Source organism: Lepidochelys olivacea (genome assembly GCF_965140295.1).
Source record: "Lepidochelys olivacea isolate rLepOli2 genome assembly, chromosome: 2".
Taxonomy (NCBI): domain Eukaryota; kingdom Metazoa; phylum Chordata; order Testudines; family Cheloniidae; genus Lepidochelys; species Lepidochelys olivacea.
The window spans coordinates 110,747,997-110,769,640 of record NC_140412.1 but is presented as its reverse complement, the minus strand read 5'-3'; the positions used below and the strand labels follow the sequence as shown (position 1 = coordinate 110,769,640).

Here is a 21,644-nt window from a genome sequence, read left to right as displayed (position 1 = left end):
TCTATTGTCCAATTTGCTGGGTGTTCTCCCCGGACAAACTTTGCCGAGCAGCGTACTTCGCTGCCTGCTTGCACGCTGCGAGACAGTGCATGTCTCTCGGCAGCCATCTTCCCCTGAATTTCCCTAAACCACAAAAGTGGGGGTAGAACAACCGTATCTCTGAGCAGCTGCAGGAATTTTTCTGGGAAATGTAAACTTGTCGGAGGGCGAAGCTGTAACAGTTATTCAGAGCTTTCACCCCGATGGCAACGCTTGCATTCCGTTCTGTGTAATGGTCTGCTTGCACCTTTGCCACTAGAACCAGGAAAATTCCTTGACGCTGCCTATGAAATTAATAGGCATCCAGTGCGCTAATATAAATCATTTGATATCGGAGGACTTGGGAATGTGAATGAGGGATAGGGCTTCACTCCAAACAATGTTTTTTATTAAAATAAAGATGGATTTTTTTTTCTTATCAGAAGCTCACTTGGTTTGGTTGTAATTATAAAGCTGTATGCAGTTGTGTTGGGATTATATTTATTCACAAGACTGATTCTGGCACTTTATTCTAGGGTAGCAGTGAGCACACTAAAGAAGCAAATGACAGAATGCACAAGAATTTTTGCGAGTGCTCCTTTTTTTAAGGATCGCAAGTGTCAGAGCCAGCAACGTACAAATCAGCCTAATGCTAGCCATATATTAGGACAACTTTCTTAAGATTTTTAATGCACATACAAAACATACAATCACAGTTTTCTTCATGTGTAGCTCTCTTTTAGAACAGTCTCTTTCTGCTAGTATCATAAAACATGACATCAAAAATAGCGCTAGAAACGAAAACTCCTTTGTCTCATGAGTACCTGCCTTGAACCCTGCTGCATACCACCATAACCTTTAAATTGTGCCCCCTTACTATCAGTAGTTACTAGTCGCCTATAGTAACAATAAACTAAGGGTATGTCTACACTTGCAGAGTTTTTGCACTCTACGTTTCATCGGTGATAGTGAACCGGTGAAAGTAAAGCGCTGGTTTGTGTATTCATTTAATTCCTCAGGCTTCAGAGAGTGATTACATTTGCAGCACTTCCATCGCTGATGAGAGCAGCGCTCTAGGGCAGCTATCCCACAGTACACCTCTCTCTAGTTTGATGATGGGTCTTGTTAGGGTGACCTGACAGCAAGTGTGAAAAATCGGGACAGAGGGTGGGGGTAACAGGAGCCTATATAAGAAAAAGACCCAAAAATTAGGACTGTCGCTATAAAATCGGGACATCTGGTCACCCTAGGTCTTGTGAAAAGGGGGCCGGGGAGGAAGGGGAGGTGATTGCAGGGCATCCTGGGTCGCTGCACAGCCTCCTCTCCAGAAACACTGATAAGCTCCAGTCATTCAGCATTGCTCTAAGCAGGGGATGTTTGCTCCCTGGAACAGGCATTGTCACCTGGTCAGATGATAAGTGAGCACTTGCCAAGAAAACAGGAAGGGGAGTTTCAAAGCTCCAGGGGCTTTACAGGGGGAGGGGTGCATGTCTGTTTATCTGGAGTCAGAGCAGCAGAGCTGCTGGCTAGAGTGGTCACCTCGACACTGTGGGATATCCTCCAGAGGCTAAAAGTTGTGTAAACAGGAAGAACATGTCTTCACTTGCACATCACTGGTAAGAACGGTACGCCTCTCCTAGAGGTGGTTTTCTTTTTGCAGTGAAACTTCTGAGTTTCACCGCAAAAAGTCATTGGCAAGTGTAGACGCTCCCACGGTTTTTGCACAAAAAAGGGACTTTTCCCGCTTTAAATGGCAAGTGTAGACATGCCCTAAATCCTAATCGAAATAACCCACCTAGAAAGGGATAGACTGACTGACAATCTAGGCCACCTTTCTCCACCCTACCCCCCTTTGTTCCACAGATGCAGCCTCAAGCAGCCTGGAAGTGGTTAGGCTGCACTTAACATTAATTGCAGGGGAGAAAGTATAACACACAGGTCAAGAAGTGCATTCTTTCTCTCTCTCTCTCTCTCTCTCTCTCTCCTTTTCTCAAAATCCATTTCTTTCCAGATTTCTGAAATGCTACTGCAGTTTACACACTTGTAAAATTGTCCTTACTTTGTTCTCATTGCTGTGAGTCTCTCAGTGCCCTCCCTTTGCCAAAATGCTGTGCCATGACTCGTATGGTCTCTGTCTATAAAGTGTAAGCTTTTCAGGGCAGGGAATGTGTTTCCACCCATGGATCTGCTCTCGGACGTATTGACATCAATGGGAAAACTCCCACTGATGTTAATAGGGGCTGCATCAAACCCTTCTGCCCATGCTCCAGATGCTTTTCCCTTAATCCATTAGCACTATTTGTCCTTTGTCGAGTTTAAGCATCAACTTCTTTGACCTCAACCAACCTCAGCCAGGCAAATGGAAAGCACAGGTACCACATTATCTGGGTCAGAGTATTATTTTCAAAAAGTTCAAAATTTAAATAATCAAGTATTTTGCTGAAAAAGTTCCATTTTTCAACCAGCTCTGTTATTTAGCTCTTATGTGACATCCAAAGTGTTCTAGGTGTTTTACAGAACAAAAAGACACAAACCCAGTGCCATAAACTTTACAATTTACATTTACAATGCAAACATATTCAGATAAGCTCACACACCAAAGGGAAAGGGCAACAACAATCAAGTCGTGTGGCTGCATAGGTTGGGCAGCCAGGTATATTAATGGCAATGTAAACAAACGGTCTCATGGCCCACCAGCGGATTACCCTAACGGGCTGCATGTGGCCTGCAGGCCGTAGGTTGCCCACCACTGCTGTAGAGACTCCTGTGTGACACTGCACTCCATATTCTTCATAGTGATATTATTATATGATTTGATTTTGACATAATTATGATGCATTTTATGCAAGATAAGTCACGTGAGGGGTCATTGTAAAAGTTATGATTTGCTGAATATGATTATCCTATTTGTATTCATGTAGCATTTTTGTATCTGAAGTTATGAATATTGCCTATGCATCTGTATTTCAAATGTAGTTACACCTGGGTAACGCTCACTAGACAAGATGCTTTCAGTCTAGACAGTGAGTGGGAAAGGGCCTATTCAGGGCAATAGGACACTAGGGGGAAAAAATAGGCCTTAGGAGAAGCTTATCTCCCACCTGGTGATGACCCTTCCTGAGAACGCACCAAACGCCTGTGAGTAATGGCTGCTATGACTCTACAAGGACATGTGATCATAATGCTGGACATAATCTTGAGATGTCATTATTTTTGCATAGACTGGTCTGGAAACCAAGCTTGGAAACAAAGGGTTTCCACCATATGCAAAAGCTATATAAGGGAGGGAGTGTCATCACCTTGCGATCTTCATTCCTCTAACAAGGCTCCTGGAAACACTGAGGAACAAAGACTGAACTGGGGGAAGTGCTGGACCCAGGCTAAAGGGATTTCCAGACTGTGAATAACATACCTGGGGATTCCAAGCTGTAAAGCATGTTCAGCTTGCTCCTTAAGAATCTGCAGCCCGCTTGTATCATCACTTAGGGTGAGAATCTGCTAATTCATATCCAATCTATTTAGTATATTAAGCTTAGTTTGTATTTTTTGGTGATTTGCTAGGTAACCTGTTTTGAGCTGTTTACTACCAATAATCCCTTAACATCTATCTTTTGTAATTAATAAACTTGTTTTTGCTTTACCTAACCAGTGAGTTGGAGTGAAGTGTATGGGAATCATAGCTCAGGGGCAAAGGTGTTACATATTCTTCTCTACATCGAGGGAGGGGGTGAACTTTCTGAGCTTACACTGCACAATTCCCTGTGCAGCGCAAGACGGTTTAATTTTGTGTTTATACTCCAAAGGAGGTGAGTGCCTGGGGAGCTGGGAGTTGCCTTAGCTGTAGCCTCTGTTGTTGGTTCATTGCAGGAGCTGGATAGAGAGCCTGCATGTAACTGCAGCTGGGTGTGTCCCTACCTGTATGAATGCTGACGAAAGTGCAGGCTGGAGGGCTCTACAGCTTGTCACAGCAGTACAGTGTGAGAAGGAGCCCAGGCTGGTGGGTCAAGGGGCTCAGTGGTACCCCAGTTCCAGGTGGCACCCCAGGGGGGAACCCATCACATCATGTTTTTAGCACTGGAGGATCCCCAGTTCAGTCTTCGGTGTTGGACAAGATGTACATTTGTACAGTGCCTAGCACAATGGGGACCTTAGCCCATGACTGGAGGCCTAGGTGCTACCACAATACACATAATAAATCAGCAACCACAACAAATAAGATGATCTAGGCAAAGCTATAAATCCATTAAAAGCAACTAAATAGTGAAGATATCAAAAAAGGAAAAAAATATCGATTCCACTGAAAAGAAGGGAATTTTAAGAGTTCTGATCACTTCTGCACTCAGCTGTTTGGCATTAAAACAAGGTATATTATCGTAGGACATGGAATAGAGTCAGTTAACACAAGATTGATTTAGCCAGCCAAAAGCCCAGTCACTTTATGTTAGAGCAGATAAAAGAAAATCTTTTATCCTCCCCCAAAATTTATTATGTTCTAGTGCACACCATCTGTTTAAAACAATTAAGACAGTCACAAGATAACTCCAGCAATGTACAAAATCAAATTAACTGATAAGGGATGGTAAAAGCATCTTTTTTCATCAAGAACATCTTGAAAAGGCCTTTGGTTGGTTGTTTTTTTTGCTGACGAGAGGGATCAAAAGAAGTATCACCATTCTACAGTCTGATCAGACTGAGCAGGGTTGTATATAAGTTCAGTTTTCAAGCTAAAAAAAGTCAATAGAACTTTTTTTGGATGGTATTTGAGGAAACTTGGGTGTAACTCAGAGATCCAAGTGGGCTGCAGAGGGGTAGGGTTGAGTTAACTCCCATTAAATTAATTTGGGGTGGGGTTTTGCTGAGACAACAAATGGGTTTAAATTTAGTTGCTCATTTGGTTCCAGGCTCTCTCCTTGGTCCTATTGAAGTCAATGAAAAGACTCACACTAACTTCACTGGGAGAAGTTTGCTACATAAAAAAGGCATCATCCAGATTAGGCAGGTAAGTGACACAGTAGAATCCACTGAACTGATTACCACCGCTGGAATTCAGATCTGATAACAATGGTCTGCAACAAGAAAACAAGAAAACCTCTCCAACGCATCATTAAGGATCTACAACCTATCCTGAAGGACGACCTATCACTCTCACAGATCTTAGGAGACAGGCCAGTCCTTGCTTACAGACAGCCCCCCAACCTGAAGCAAATACTCACCAGCAACCACACAACAGAACCACTAACCCAGGAACCTATCCTTGCAACTAAGCCCATTGCCAACTGTGTCCACATATCTATTCAGGGGACACATCATAGGGCCTAATCACATCAGCAACACTATCAGAGGCTCGTTCACCTGCACTTCTACCAATGTGATATATGCCATGTGCCAGCAATGCTCCTCTGCCATATACATTGGCCAAACTGGACAGTCTCTACGTAAAAGAATAAATGGACACAAATCAGACGTCAAGAATTATAACATTCAAAAACCAGTCGGAGAACAATTCAATCTCTTTGGTCACTCGATTACAGACCTAAAAGTAGTAATTCTTCAACAACAAAAAAAAAACTTGAAAAGCAGACTCCAACGAGAGACTGCTGAATTGGAATTAATTTGCAAACTGGATACAATTAACTTAGGCTTGAATAGAGACTGGGAGTGGATGGGTCATTACACAAAGTAAAACTATTTCCCCATGTTTTTCCCCCCCTCCACCCCCCACTGTTCCTCAGGCGTTCTTGTCAACTGTTGGAAATGGCCCACCTTGATTATCACTACAAAAGGCTCCCCCGCCCATGCTCTCCTGCTGGTAATAGCTCACCTTAAGTGATCACACTCTTGTTACAGTGTGTATGGTAACACCCATTGTTTCATGTTCTCTGTGTATATAAATCTCCCCACTGTATTTTCCACTGAATGCATCCGATGAAGTGAGCTGTAGCTCACGAAAGCTTATGCTCAAATAAATTTGTTAGTCTCTAAGGTGCCACAAGTACTCCTTTTTTTTTTAACAATAAAAGGCACATTCTGTAAGAGGTAGCATAGCTAAAGCTAGTTCATGTCATTAGACCATCCCCTAATGCCATTGTCTTCTGAAGATACAAATAATGTCTATCAAAATGGTTCCTTTTTCAGATATTAAAAGTTTTAAGGTAATAAAAATAAGAAGTTATATGACAAGAGGCAGTAGTGACTGGCCTGACAGTCTGACATTGAACATCAAGCTACTAGAGAAGGGTACAAGTTGGAAATTTGACCTGTCATCTGCTTACTAGGGTTTGAGTGACGATGATTAAATGTTTTGATGAAGAGAGATTTTTCCTCTTTGCAGCAGTCAGTGGGCTCTGCCTCAATCTTGGTGTGGGGCATGGAAAACACATAGTCTCACGACTAGTATTAGGACCCAGAAGTAATTTCTGCTAGAGAACTGAAATTTCACCTTAATTGAAAGAATCATTCCTCAAAGGAGGCTAGAAGGGAGTGAAAGAAGGAAGAAAACATTAAAGCTTATAGGTTTAAAAAAAAGCCTCCTTTCGTAACATTATAGTGGGCCTCATAAATTTTGTATTCTTTTGAGCTGAGGAGAATCCACTATGGTGGGCCTAGTCCACTGAAAGGCCAAAAGTCTGTTTTAATGAGAAAAAGGTCAGTGGATCAGCCAAAGAAACAGAAAATTATCCATTTTCAAAGCATTTATTCACTGCCAAATATGGTGAAAATCAGTGACTTACCTGCATATTTTGTGGTGTTTGATTCATCCATGGACCAGAAGCAGTAATCAAAGGCAAACACCTGCATAAGAGTGTAAAAGACAAATGAAGAGCTTCCAACACACAAAACATCCATCCCTGAAGCAATAGCTCACCTTAAGTGATCACTCTGGTTACTGTGTGTATGGTAACACCCAAAATTTTTGTTTTAAAAATATTTAAGTTACCATAATACTTAATATAAGTAAAACAACGCAAAAATGTGAGAGAGCCACATTTGTCTTCCTATGTTGAACAGTTTTCCCAGAGTTCTATGAATTCAGTTCATAGCATTGGGGGTGGGAAAAGGGGGGTAGTTATTACAGGGAGGGCCGGTAGCACCATTATTAAGGTTGCCCCACACTTTCCATTATAAGACTGTTTTCAGTTGCATATAAGACTTTGCCATCTTTAAGTATCTGAGCTGAAATATTCCATGTCAGGTGTCCACCTAAAGCTAATTTTTTTTGGAACGTTTCAGCCAAAGCAGTTCAGCCTTTTCTGAGAAAGAGGGTAGGGAGAAATAAGTTTAGCCATGTTAAAAAATTCTTAGAACCGTTTCTTTGAGAAGCTATAGCATCAGCATACTTTGCAGCCAAGTCTTGAAATTTGTCAGGGCCTGAGACTGTTGCTATTACTGGGGAAATCTGCCCAACTTTGGCCAAGTTACAAGCCTTTCAAAAATCTGCATTTGCACATGCTAAGAAGAGATTTTGGAGATTTGTAACTACTAATATCTAAGAAGATTTGGTACACAGTGAGCATGCTCTAACCCGGGAGTGGGCAATAATTTTCGCAGGGAGGCCACTCCAAGAATTTTGGTAAGTCGTCACTGGCTGCACATTTCTATATTAATAGAAGGGGTGTGGGCTCTGGGAGGGAGTTTGGTGCAGGAGGGGGTTCTGGGCTGGGGATTGGAGTGAAAGAGGGGTACATGGTCTGGGAGGGAATTTGGGTGCAGGAGGGGGTTCTGACCTGGGGCAGAGGGCTGGGGGACGGAAGGGGTGCGAGGTGCAGGCTCTGGCCAGGAGGTGCTTACCACAGGCGGCTCCCAGCCAGCAGTGCATTCAGGCACGCTGCCTGAATGCTGTGGCCCCATGCCGCTCCTGGAAGCTGCCGGTTGCTGGCACCGTGGCATGTCTCTGCATGCCCCTTGGGGGCAGAAGGGCAGTGAGTCTCCATGCACTGCCTGTGCCCACAAGCACCAGCCTCACAGCTCCCATTGGCCGAAACCAGCCAATGGGAGCTGTGAGAATGGTACTGGAGGCGGGAGCAGCGCGCAGAGCCACCTTCCAGCCCTCCCCTGCCAGGGGCGCACAGGGACATGCCAGCAGCAGCCATCTGCTTCTGGGAATGGTGTGGAGCCACAGCAGGCAGGCAGCCTGCCTGAGTGCCCCGCAGGACTTTTAGCTGCCCGGAGATTGCAAGGAGGCAGCCAAAGAGCCTGGTGGACTGGACAGAAATGTTAGATGGGCTAGATTCAGCCCGTGGGCTGTATTTTGCCCACCCCTGCTTTAACCCCCCACAGCTCCTAGTGCTGACCACATTGCACACGTGCCATCCCCAAAAAACAAGTGGGCATGCTCCAGTCCAGGTCTACAAAGCTGGACTTTCCCCAAAACTGACCATTCTGGGCAGGGTAAGGCACCAGAACTGAGAAGAGGAAGCCTGTCTCTCCTGTGCTCTCAATGATCTACCTGTCCCTGGCACCTAAGCAGCATGGATGACAACACCTGACTTGGAGGCTGGGGAGAGAGGAAAGGAAGCAGATAGGGACAAGAAGCCTGATGAAACTGGAGGCTCTGGTAACAGGGGAACTGACTGGGTGTTCTAGGTGGCCAGGCAAGAAGACGGGGAATGGAGAGGCTGGTGTGGGGCACAAACAGATGGATACATGATGACTAATTGCATACCTACACGATAGACTTAAGTTGACCTATGTTAGGTCAACTTACAGCCACTGCAGTAATTATGTCCACACTACTTTCCTTCTGTCAATGGTGCGTGTCCTCACCACCCCGGGAGAGAGAGAGAGAGAGAGAGAGGGCTGAGAGCCAAAGCTCACAGCTCCCAACCAGGAGCCGGGGGGCAGCAGCCTGGGCTTCTCACCTCCCTGAGTGGAGAGCAAGGTGGGTGCAGCCTGGTTGGGAGCAGGGAGCTGGGGCCCAGCTTTCTTGTCAATTTCAAGGCTACAGAGCCCTGAAATTGTCAAGACAGCTAACAGGTGATGTAAGTCATGCATTGTCTACACAGATACTGTGTCTCCCTAACTACACCGACATAAGCCCTGCACCTCTCGTGCAAGTGGAGTTATGATGGTGCAGTACGGCACTTACATCGGCGAGACAAGGCTGTAGTGTGTACACTGACATAATTAGGTTGCGGTAAGCTGTCTTACGTTGACCTAACTGTGTAGTGTAGACCAGGCCTAAGACTAGCCAGGCAAGGAAACTGGGACCGGGAGCTGGGAGACAATGACTGGACACGGGGATGGTGGAAACACAGATTGGAGAAGGAGCCTGCTGAGTGGAGGTAACATCGCTAGACAAGGAAACTAGGGGTCTCAAAAAGGACACTGAGAATTAGTGTACATTTTTGACTTTGACCTCTCTCTGTGCCTCAGCTCCCCATCCATAAAGTAGGGACAATATCACCCTTATCTCATAGGGATACTGGTGAAGTCCTTGAACACTAATGATCAGCGTGATAAAACTTATGAGGAAATTAATAATTCTGTCTTCAGAGAAGGGTTTGAACAGTGTGCAGTAAATGAGGACTAGGACCACATATTGAACAATGAGAGTAAAGCAAAATATTGAATAGATGCTCACTGAGTAACATCATCCCTCCTGCACACTGAATGAGGCAGGGATCTAATGAAGAAAATAGTATAAAGCCATGTAAACACTATTATAACAATCCGACCCCTTTGTGCATATGCAACGTTTCACGGACAACCTTGATTCTAGCATTCCCTAACTTTTGCATAATTGTCTTTACACCTTAATATTCTTTTAAAGTTATTTTTGTATGTGTAATATAAAAATAACACACTCTTTATAACATTCAAGTCAGAACCCCCTCCTACGATAGGCAAAGAACCCTCCTTTGCCCTACGATAGGCAAAGACTGGAAACAGATAATTATTCTATATGAAGTCTACTAAAATTCAGATGTTTAGAAATACAAATTGTTAAAGGTATATAAGGCATCTGGGTACACATCCCTCGTTTTTAGTTATATGCAACTTTGAAATACAAAGACAAATTCTAGTCTATTAATCTTTGATTGTACAACACTCAGTACAATGGGGCCAAACCTGATTAGGTCATCTGAGCTAATACATACATCCACCATCGCATCATAGGAGTTTATTCAATGATGATGCAAGCTCCGAGTTCAATAATTATATTCATATAGTCAGTGATGAGCTGCCAAAATCTTAACAACCAGTCCCTCCTCACCCCAAGAGGGGGTCGTGGCCCGCCCCCGCCACTCCTGCCCCATCCAACCCCCCGTGTTCCTTGACGCCCCCCCCCCGCCCCATCCACCCCACTTCCCTGTCCCCTGACTGCCCCTGGAACCAGGCAGGAGGGTCTCATGGGCCACTGTAGTGGGTGCCCACCCCACCCCACCCCTAAGAGCCAGAGGGCGAGGTGGGGAGTCCCGGTGAGGCTTACCTGGGGCGGCTCCTGGGAAGCATCCGGCCGGTCCCTCTGGCTCCTAGGGGCGGGGTAGCAAAACTAGGGGGGAACACGGGGAGCAACCGACTCTGTAGGTGCTCCGGGGCTGGAGCACCCACGGGAAAATTTGGTGGGTGCAGAGCACGCACCAGCAGCTCCCCGTCTGGCCCCAGCTCACCTCACCTCCGCCTCCTCCCCTGAACGCAGCACCACGCTCTGCTTCTCTGCCCCCCGCCGCGGTTTCCCACGAATGAGCTGTTCACATGGGAAGCCAGAGATGGCTGAGAAGCAGGCGGCGGCTTCGCGCTCAAGCCCAGGGAGGTAGAGGTGAGCTGGGGTGGGGAGCGGTTCCCCTGTGCACCCTCCCTCGGGTTACCTGCTGTGGCGCGGACAGCCCTCCTCACACCCTCCTGCCCCAGCTCACCTCTGCCTCTGCGGGCCTGAGTGCAAAGCCGCCGCTTGCTTCTCAGCCCTCCCAGGCTTCCCGCTCGAACAACTGATTTGCGGGAAGTGGGGGGGAGGGGTTGGAGAAGCAGAGCGGGGCGGCGCGTTCAGGGGAGACGGCAGAGGCGAGGTGAGCTGGGGCGGGGAACTGTCGGTGGGTGCTGTGCTCTTTCCTGTGGGTGCTCCAGCCCCGGGGCACCAATGGGATTGGCGCCTAAGGCGCCACTTTTGGCCGGTTGTTAAATTTAGAATCCCTTTTAGAACAGATTGTCCCTCACAGGACAACCAGTTCTAAAAGGGCTTCTAAATTTAACAACCGGTTCCAGTGAACCGGTGCGAACTGGCTCCAGTTCACCACTGCATATAGTTACCAAGCAACAGCCATATACATGAAGATCAGGCAGGAAACTCAGTTCTGGTACCCTTAACTCAGCTCACCATGTGAATACATTACATTAAGATCTTTCAATACACAAAAGGTGCAGAATTTTGTGTTTCTGCATATAGTGTATGTATACCTGAGGCTCTAGTGGCTCTGCTTTGCTAAGCATCTAAATGAACCTTAAATTTGGCCTGTTTCACTGCTGGTATTCAGAACCCTTTCAGCAGCACAAAAACTGATAATTACATTAGTCTCACTCTGTTATTGCATGGGAAAACAATCAGCAGCAACAGAGGGACTGACATTATTCATGGGGAGGATGACCTAGAAAAAGAGGCTGGAAGAGAGGGTTCAGCGACAAAGACAACCTCTCCCTCATTAGAGAGGCAAGTAGGAGACTGGAGTCCACTGCCCAACGTTCATGTGTTGGGAACAAGGGAGGAAGAAAAAAATCCCTTCTCTCCTTCCATCAGCCAAACGAAAAACAGAAATCCTACTAGGCAGAGACTGTCATGCAAGATGAAGCCCACCTCCTGGTAGTATGGGACAATACCCTAGTAGCATCTGCCATATTCCAAACAGGGAGAGGTGGGGTTTGTATTATCAGCAGAGAATTGCCCCTGGAGCTCAATGACTGGGTCCCCACTTATCTTTCATACTGTCTTCTGGCAAGTAGGTGTTTGATAGTTTATAATAGGAGTGCCATCTCCACCTCACTATATGGTACATTAAGAAACACAATTAAGACGATTGTTCAGGACTACATTTTCTTTGAGACATTTTTTACCTACGAGTTGGCCTGTATGTTATAAATGATTCATTTGAAAACTGTATATTTTGTTCTTCCAAAGAAGAACTGTCCACATCAGTGGTTTTAATATCATATTATCATGTAAAATATTTCCCACTTCTTATGGCTTCTGTAGTTTGGTAGGTCCCTTGCCAGTTTTCACTGGATTGGATGCCGTTTTTAAGAATTAGTCACTTTACAATTGACTGGACTTCCACGCTACTAACGCAATTAAAAGTGTTCAAACAGACTACACTTTACATACACAGTTAAGATTCCACCTACCCCATGCTCCAACATAATATGCATCTTTCAATAGTGCTAAATTGCAGTGGGTGGAGATCAGGGCAGGTGGACAGTTCGGGACTCCCCACAGTGGCCCGGGTGGCTCTTACCACTGCCCAGCTCTGGCTTCTGGCCTGGCCGAGAAAAGGGCCTGAGTGGGAAGAGGAGGAGCAGAGGGCGGGGCCACGGAGAAGGGTGGGGCCTCGTGCCCCCCTTTCTACCGAGGTTCTGGCACTGTTGCCCTTGGGGCTGGGGAGGAAGGCACCTGAAGGGGTTACTCCTAGAGACTGTTCCAAAGAAGAGGGCATAGCACTGATCCTGTGGATCCGTGACACCATATCATTCAAAGATAAACATGGATAAATTTTCCTATTCATGCTAACATCCTCAGATCCACTACAATGAGATTTTCATAAAAGTATGCCTCCCAAGTGGGAAGCAGCATCATCCTTTAAATATGGGCTTCCAAAACAAACATTTTATATACAAATATTTCCTCCAGTTTCCCGAGGCACTAATACAAAAGAATCTGACAAAAGAAATGAAATGGCATTGGCCAATATGCAGAATTTGGTGAACTAAAAGCCATCTAGCAGATCTTAATACAGGACACATGATAACTCCACCTTGCAGTTATTAATGCTCCTAGGGACTAGTCTTTGATGCTTAACTAAAGAAGGAATATTTCTTGAATTTATTTAAGGAATGAACGCTATGACAGTTGTGAGGACTACCTGTCTGCATTAAAATTACAAATCTTGTCTCAGAGAACGCCATCCATTTCAAATAAAACACTCATCTGACTGGAGATAGTAGCCCTCAGGAGGTCTACTTTAATGGATAAGAAGTATGACGACACTTCCTGCAGGGGTTCACTCTGGGCAGTTCTGTAAGAAGAAGGTTCCAAGGTCACGCTCTATGACCTTGCAGGGTTGGAATAAGGCTGATGACCTAAGGAAGCACTTAATGTTCGGATTTGTGCAAAAACTTCCTTTTATTGAACATGCTGAGGACATTATGCTACCGCATTGTCCTTGGGTCAGGCTCTGAAGAGGGATTTATCTCCTTCTTGAGGAGAAATTCCCTTTGCTTTTTCATTCTTGTTGGGAAGGAGGTATAAATAGGACATTAATCGCTCACATGTCCCTCACCTAAACAGATTAGATAATTTTTATGCTTGTCACTAACAGGGATTACAGCACTGCAGGTGGCACATTTGAAACCTGGAGATTTCTGCATGGTAGCCCAACCTAAGTTCTCCAAATTACAAACTACTCTAAAGCTAAAACTAGGCTAAGCTAGAACTATATACAGAAGGAGAATTTTCCTAAAGGCTGGCTAAACTGGAGCTCAAAGAGTGATGGGGAGCTCTAACACTCACCACAGACAGTAAGAAGGAACTGAGAGGAACTGATCACACCCCTTTATAAACTGGGCTCAGCGCATGAGGATAGTGGAAGCACGTGTCACCTGCTGGTACAGTGCCAAAAGTCTGTGATTTGAGTGCATTGGGTACACGTACACCTACAGAGGAGTGTACAATACACAATCACTTGTAGCAGAACAAAAATTTCCTTCTGCCTCCAACAGATAGGGGAACCTTATACACATGTTAAAAGTTTTGCATTATAGTGTGAAGATTAATTAAAATCTCAGTAACACGACCACAGTTCAAGTTTGACATATGCACAAGTTTTTACATTATAATGTGAGGCAGATTACTGTGTTTTATCTCCAAATGATAAGGAAAGACCACACAAGGAGATGTGACTGTATTTTTGTAAAATTATAAAATTAAATGTTAAATAATTGTAATTTTTATGATGATCAATAGTCCTATTTTGCATTAGATATGTCACAATGTTACATAAGAGTACAGAAAGCTTCTCTATCAATTCACACTAATATAACAGAGGCATATAATAAGACTTTGTAGCTAGTATGGGCAACATGAAAAAGTTAATTTTTTTTCCAAACACAAATACAAGGTCTAATATTTTCCTTTCTTTTCTATGTAGAACACACAGCATTTCCTCTTTAAAACCAACTTAGCATCCCATTTACCTTCACCTGCCCAAGACCTAATTAAAATTTGAAATTTTAGATTAAAATTTTGCTTTATATTTCAAATACCTTAACAACTGAATGCTTTACTGCATTACAGTACTCTGTCCCATCCTCCTTTGCTTGATGAAATCTTCAGAATGACACACAGCATTACTATTTAACTGCAGACATTTTTAATTTTCAGAAGAGTTGGTAAGGTTTGTCAAAACACCTAATCTTGTAGTTAGATGGCTATTTTTATTAAAATATACATCAATCACTATTCTTTGATGACCTAGACAAGTGTTTTGTGCTGTTGTACTCCCTTTGCAGAAGCAACTAAAGCCCAATTCCAGATTCCTACACACTCTCACCACCATAAAGAATTATGGTACAAAAATCAAGGAAGTAACACAAAAGAAGAACCCAGACATGGTAATTCCACCTCCGTCTGGAGTACAGAAATAAAAGTAGTCCAATGTTTGCCAAACCGAAGAAGGATAACAAAAACGTTAGAAGCCTGAAAATGAAATGGCAGGTGGCTTGATCCGTCTCACACATGCTTACACAAGCTATATTTTAGAAAGTAGTGTTCTAACTTATCACTGGTACCTACACTTTATAGCTGATTCTACCTTCAACATTAAGAGAAGAAAAACAAACAAAAATAACACTAAAGAACAAGGTGGTGACTATTTATCATTAAAGCAGTGTTGTCACCTGTCCCTGTCCCCCCCACTTTTTTTAAAAAAGATAGTTCAGAAAATCCCCTCTAGGGTATTTACTGTGTCAGGTGCTCACAGGCTGCTTTGTCAGATAATCAAACCTGAAGAATGCCCATTACAAAAAAGGACAATTTGCTTCTTATCAAATCCATTTCCTGCATTTTTGTACTTTTAAAATATAGGATTTTTTTTTAAAAAGCAACATTATGTGTAATGATGTATTATTCTGCATGGAGCACTTATTTCCACCTACAAAAGAATTTTCAAAAAACGTACTAAAATAACAGTATCTCCTGGCTGCACAATTTTAAGAAGCAGTGTTGCTTTATCTTTCTGTATATTTTAATCTAATTAACATGCAATTTAAGTTTGATCTAAGAAACCTGTAATTTGAACATAATACATGAAACAAGTGTTTCTTTAATAGATTTTCCTTTAACGGCAACATTCACATAACATCCTAATAGGAGATACTGGGCATTTCTTCAATATTCAGCATTTTTGAAGTCAATATATTTACAAAATGAGACATCACACACTTACCTTTGGTGGTTTTCTAGATGTTGGAGAATCAGCAATGGCCGCAAAGAGGATTGCCAACACATCAGGCAGATCACAGGAAGGCAATAAAAAGGAACAAATACAAACAAGGTGAACGTCTAGCATACTTTTGAACTTTTCATATTAAATGCTTCGTACATAAAGTAAAATCAAGTGTACAAGGTATTGGTATCTAATACTAATTAGGTAATATTATATATATTTAATCTGAAATGTAAGATGACCACTTGCTGTGGCAGGGCATAGCCCAATTGACTTCAACGGGGTTTAGCATCAGCCCAGAAGTCCAACATGTTACATACGTTGCAGGATTAGAATTTAAGCAAATCTACACATTTACTACTTTGGCAGAGCAAGTTTGGTTATTAAATGAGGAAGAACAAAAAAGACTGAACATTTTCATCTTGAGGTTTGCTTAGAACTGGGAAATATCTATTTTTTATAAATATCAGTTGCATCTCAGTTTAGTTGTGTGATATTATCCTGATAGAATGCATAGCATTAGATCAAAGGAACTTGTAAGGGGGAAACAAAATGATGGCACAGACATGACATGTACAGTAAATAGTTTCAAAGGAGTTAAAATAACAAGGACTGGGCTATCAACTGAGAAGAAGCTACCTGCTTAACTCTGGGCTAGTCTACACTGGCAATGTTAAAGCGCTGCCATGGCAGCGCCGTGACTTATGTACTCATGGCAGAGCGCTGGGAGACCTCCCAGCGCTCTAAAAAAAACCCACCTCCACGAGGGGCGTAGCTCCCAGCATTGGTGCACTGTCTACACTGGTGCTTTACAGCACTGAAACTTGCTGCGCTCATAGGGGTGTTTTTTCACACCACTGAGCGAGAAAGTTGCAGCACTGTAAAAGTGCCAGTGTAGACAAACCCTCTGTCAAGGCTACAAAGGTTTACTCTTCCCAAGGCTATGCCTAGGGTCAAAAGAAGATACTAAGCCATTCTAGGAACCCAGTCCTAGAAAAGGGTGGGGTTGAGTGAGTTCCTGGGGGCTACTCAGAGAGTGTCAGTAAGAGCTGAAAGACATACAAGCTGGGGGGAGGAGGAAATGGGACAAAATACACACACAAATTCTAGCAAAGCACTCTGCTTCTCCCTAGCCAGAGATGGATGAAATGCACCAAGGCTCGCAAAGAATGAATAAGGCTTAGGCAAAGGGAAATGTGTATAGACCTTTACTATTTTTACTCTTTTGTTCTGTATGCTTTGTACCTTTGGGTGAATGAATAAATAATCTTTTGTTTTGAAGAAATGATTTTTGAGTCACTTTAATCAGCGGCTGTCACAGGTCTCAGGTTTTTGCCATTATTTTGTTTCCTGTTGGTTTCCCCCTTGCAGCTTCTTTTGATTTAATTCTATGCATTCAGCCAGAATCATATCACACAGATAATATCAGATACACGTCAGTTTATAAACTCTGTTCAGCCTATAGTGTTAACACTGTTGGGAAAGAAGTGGACTGCCACCCACAGATCCAGTCCTGGAGCAGTTAAACAGCATAGTTCCACCCAGAGATGGGTGAAGGTAGTGAGGCCTAATCCTCAAAGGGGCACACCTGCAATGGACTAAAGGGATCTACAAAAACAACAAGGAGTCCGTGGCACCTTAAAGACTAACAAATTTATTTGGGGTCATAAGCTTTCGTGGGTAAAAACGCACTTCAGATGCATGGAGCGAAAATTACAGATGCAGGCATTATTATACTACACATGAAGAGAAGGGAGTTACCATACAAGTGAAAAGAGAAAAGGAGGACTTGTGGCACCTTAGAGACTAACCAATTTATTAGAGCATAAGCTTTCGTGAGCTACAGCTCACTTCCTCAGATGCATATCGTGGAAACTGCAGCAGGCTTTATATATACACAGAGAATATGAAACAATACCTATTCCCACCCCACTGTCCTGCTGGTAATAGCTTATCTAAAGTGATTTCCAGCACAAATCCAGGTTTTCTCACCCTCCACCCCCCCACACAAATTCACTCTCCTGCTGGTGATAGCCCATCCAAAGTGACAACTCTTTACACAATGTGCATGACAATCAAGCTGGGCTATTTCCTGCATAAATCCAGGTTCTCACATCCCCCCCACCCCCATACACACACAAACTCACTCTCCTGCTGGTAATAGCTCATCCAAACTGACCACTCTTCAAGTTAAAATCCAAGTTAAACCAGAACATCTGGGGGGGGGGGGGGGGTAGGAAAAAACAAGAGGAAACAGGCTACCTTGCATAATGACTTAGCCACTCCAAGTCTCTATTTAAGCCTAAATTAATAGTATCCAATTTGCAAATGAATTCCAATTCAGCAGTTTCTCGCTGGAGTCTGGATTTGTAGTTTTTTTGTTTTAAGATAGCGACCTTCATGTCTGTGATTGCGTGACCAGAGAGATTGAAGTGTTCTCCGACTGGCTTATGAATGTTATAATTCTTGACATCTGATTTGTGTCCATTTATTCTTTTACGTAGAGACTGTCCAGTTTGACCAATGTACATGGCAGAGGGGCATTGCTGGCACATGATGGCATATATCACATTGGTGGATGTGCAGGTGAACGAGCCTCTGATAGTGTGGCTGATGTTATTAGGCCCTGTGATGGTGTCCCCTGAATAGATATGTGGGCACAGTTGGCAACGGGCTTTGTTGCAAGGATAAGTTCCTGGGTTAGTGGTTCTGTTGTGTGGTATGTGGTTGTTGGTGAGTATTTGCTTCAGGTTGCGGGGCTGTCTGTAGGCAAGGACTGGCCTGTCTCCCAAGATTTGTGAGAGTGTTGGGTCATCCTTTAGGATAGGTTGTAGATCCTTAATAATGCGTTGGAGGGGTTTTAGTTGGGGGCTGAAGGTGACGGCTAGTGGCGTTCTGTTATTTTCTTTGTTAGGCCTGTCCTGTAGTAGGTAACTTCTGGGAACTCTTCTGGCTCTATCAATCTGTTTCTTTACTTCTGCAGGTGGGTATTGTAGTTGTAAGAAAGCTTGACAGAGATCTTGTAGGTGTTTGTCTCTGTCTGAGGGGTTGGAGCAAATGCGGTTGTATCGCAGAGCTTGGCTGTAGACGATGGATCGTGTGGTGTGGTCAGGGTGAAAGCTGGAGGCATGCAGGTAGGAATAGCGGTCAGTAGGTTTCCGGTATAGGGTGGTGTTTATGTGACCATTGTTTATTAGCACTGTAGTGTCCAGGAAGTGGATCTCTTGTGTGGACTGGACCAGGCTGAGGTTGGTGGTGGGATGGAAATTGTTGAAATCATGGTGGAATTCCTCAAGGGCTTCTTTTCCATGGGTCCAGATGATGAAGATGTCATCAATATAGCGCAAGTAGAGTAGGGGCTTTAGGGGACGAGAGCTGAGGAAGCGTTGTTCTAAATCAGCCATAAAAATGTTGGCATACTGTGGGGCCATGCGGGTACCCATAGCAGTGCCGCTGATCTGAAGGTATACATTGTCCCCAAATGTGAAGGAGTTATGGGTAAGGACAAAGTCACAAAGTTCAGCCACCAGGTTAGCCGTGACATTATCGGGGATAGTGTTCTTGACGGCTTGTAGTCCATCTTTGTGTGGAATGTTGGTGTAGAGGGCTTCTACATCCATAGTGGCCAGGATGGTGTTATCAGGAAGATCACCGATGGATTGTAGTTTCCTCAGGAAGTCAGTGGTGTCTCGAAGGTAGCTGGGAGTGCTGGTAGCGTAGGGCCTGAGGAGGGAGTCTACATAGCCAGACAATCCTGCTGTCAGGGTGCCAATGCCTGAGATGATGGGGCGCCCAGGATTTCCAGGTTTATGGATCTTGGGTAGTAGATAGAATATCCCAGGTCGGGGTTCCAGGGGTGTGTCTGTGCGGATTTGATCTTGTGCTTTTCTCAGCCCAGCAGAAGCAGCTGTTCTATCTCGGGGCCTCTCCTTCTGCACCTCCACCCCCACGAACATGATACAGTTCTGTGGTGACCTAGAATCCTATTTTCGACGTCTCCGACTCAAGGAATATTTCCAAAATACCTCTGAACAGCATACTAATCGACAGAGGTCTCCCAACCAACACTACAGAAAGAGGGATTCTAGGTGGACTCCTCCTGAAGGTCGAAACAGCAGACTGGACTTCTACATAGAGTGCTTCCGCCGACGTGCACGGGCTGAAGTTGTGGAAAAGCAGCATCACTTGCCCCATAACCTCAGCCATGCGGAACGCAATGCCATCCACAGCCTCAGAAACAACTCTGACATCATAATCAAAAAGGCTGACAAAGGAGGTGCTGTTGTCGTCATGAATAGGTCGGAATATGAACAAGAGGCTGCTCGGCAGCTCTCCAACACGAGTTTCTACAAGCCATTACCCTCTGATCCCACTGAGAGTTACCAAAAGCAACTACAGCATTTGCTCAAGAAACTTCCTGAAAAAGCACAAGATCAAATCCGCACAGACACACCCCTGGAACCCCGACCTGGGATATTCTATCTACTACCCAAGATCCATAAACCTGGAAATCCTGGGCGCCCCATCATCTCAGGCATTGGCACCCTGACAGCAGGATTGTCTGGCTATGTAGACTCCCTCCTCAGGCCCTACGCTACCAGCACTCCCAGCTACCTTCGAGACACCACTGACTTCCTGAGGAAACTACAATCCATCGGTGATCTTCCTGATAACACCATCCTGGCCACTATGGATGTAGAAGCCCTCTACACCAACATTCCACACAAAGATGGACTACAAGCCGTCAAGAACACTATCCCCGATAATGTCACGGCTAACCTGGTGGCTGAACTTTGTGACTTTGTCCTTACCCATAACTCCTTCACATTTGGGGACAATGTATACCTTCAGATCAGCGGCACTGCTATGGGTACCCGCATGGCCCCACAGTATGCCAACATTTTTATGGCTGATTTAGAACAACGCTTCCTCAGCTCTCGTCCCCTAAAGCCCCTACTCTACTTGCGCTATATTGATGACATCTTCATCATCTGGACCCATGGAAAAGAAGCCCTTGAGGAATTCCACCATGATTTCAACAATTTCCATCCCACCACCAACCTCAGCCTGGTCCAGTCCACACAAGAGATCCACTTCCTGGACACTACAGTGCTAATAAACAATGGTCACATAAACACCACCCTATACCGGAAACCTACTGACCGCTATTCCTACCTGCATGCCTCCAGCTTTCACCCTGACCACACCACACGATCCATCGTCTACAGCCAAGCTCTGCGATACAACCGCATTTGCTCCAACCCCTCAGACAGAGACAAACACCTACAAGATCTCTGTCAAGCTTTCTTACAACTACAATACCCACCTGCAGAAGTAAAGAAACAGATTGATAGAGCCAGAAGAGTTCCCAGAAGTTACCTACTACAGGACAGGCCTAACAAAGAAAATAACAGAACGCCACTAGCCGTCACCTTCAGCCCCCAACTAAAACCCCTCCAATGCATTATTAAGGATCTACAACCTATCCTAAAGGATGACCCAACACTCTCACAAATCTTGGGAGACAGGCCAGTCCTTGCCTACAGACAGCCCCGCAACCTGAAGCAAATACTCACCAACAACCACATACCACACAACAGAACCACTAACCCAGGAACTTATCCTTGCAACAAAGCCCGTTGCCAACTGTGCCCACATATCTATTCAGGGGACACCATCACAGGGCCTAATAACATCAGCCACACTATCAGAGGCTCGTTCACCTGCACATCCACCAATGTGATATATGCCATCATGTGCCAGCAATGCCCCTCTGCCATGTACATTGGTCAAACTGGACAGTCTCTACGTAAAAGAATAAATGGACACAAATCAGATGTCAAGAATTATAACATTCATAAGCCAGTCGGAGAACACTTCAATCTCTCTGGTCACGCAATCACAGACATGAAGGTCGCTATCTTAAAACAAAAAAACTACAAATCCAGACTCCAGCGAGAAACTGCTGAATTGGAATTC

The 21,644-nt window shown here is 44.4% G+C and overlaps 1 protein-coding gene across 5 annotated transcripts in view; it reads right to left on the bottom strand.

Annotated features, from left to right (window-relative positions):
• KIF13A (kinesin family member 13A) overlaps positions 1-21,644 on the bottom strand; it is a 203,206-nt gene that overhangs the window by 95,673 nt on the left and 85,889 nt on the right. For all 5 annotated transcript variants that reach the window (XM_084619470.1, XM_084619468.1, XM_084619471.1 and 2 more), the window contains exons 3-4: positions 15,666-15,678; positions 6,750-6,810 (exon numbers count right to left, since the gene is read on the bottom strand). In XM_084619470.1, the coding sequence (XP_084475596.1) occupies positions 6,750-6,810; positions 15,666-15,678 (74 nt within the window). The remainder of the gene's footprint in view (positions 1-6,749; positions 6,811-15,665; positions 15,679-21,644) is intronic.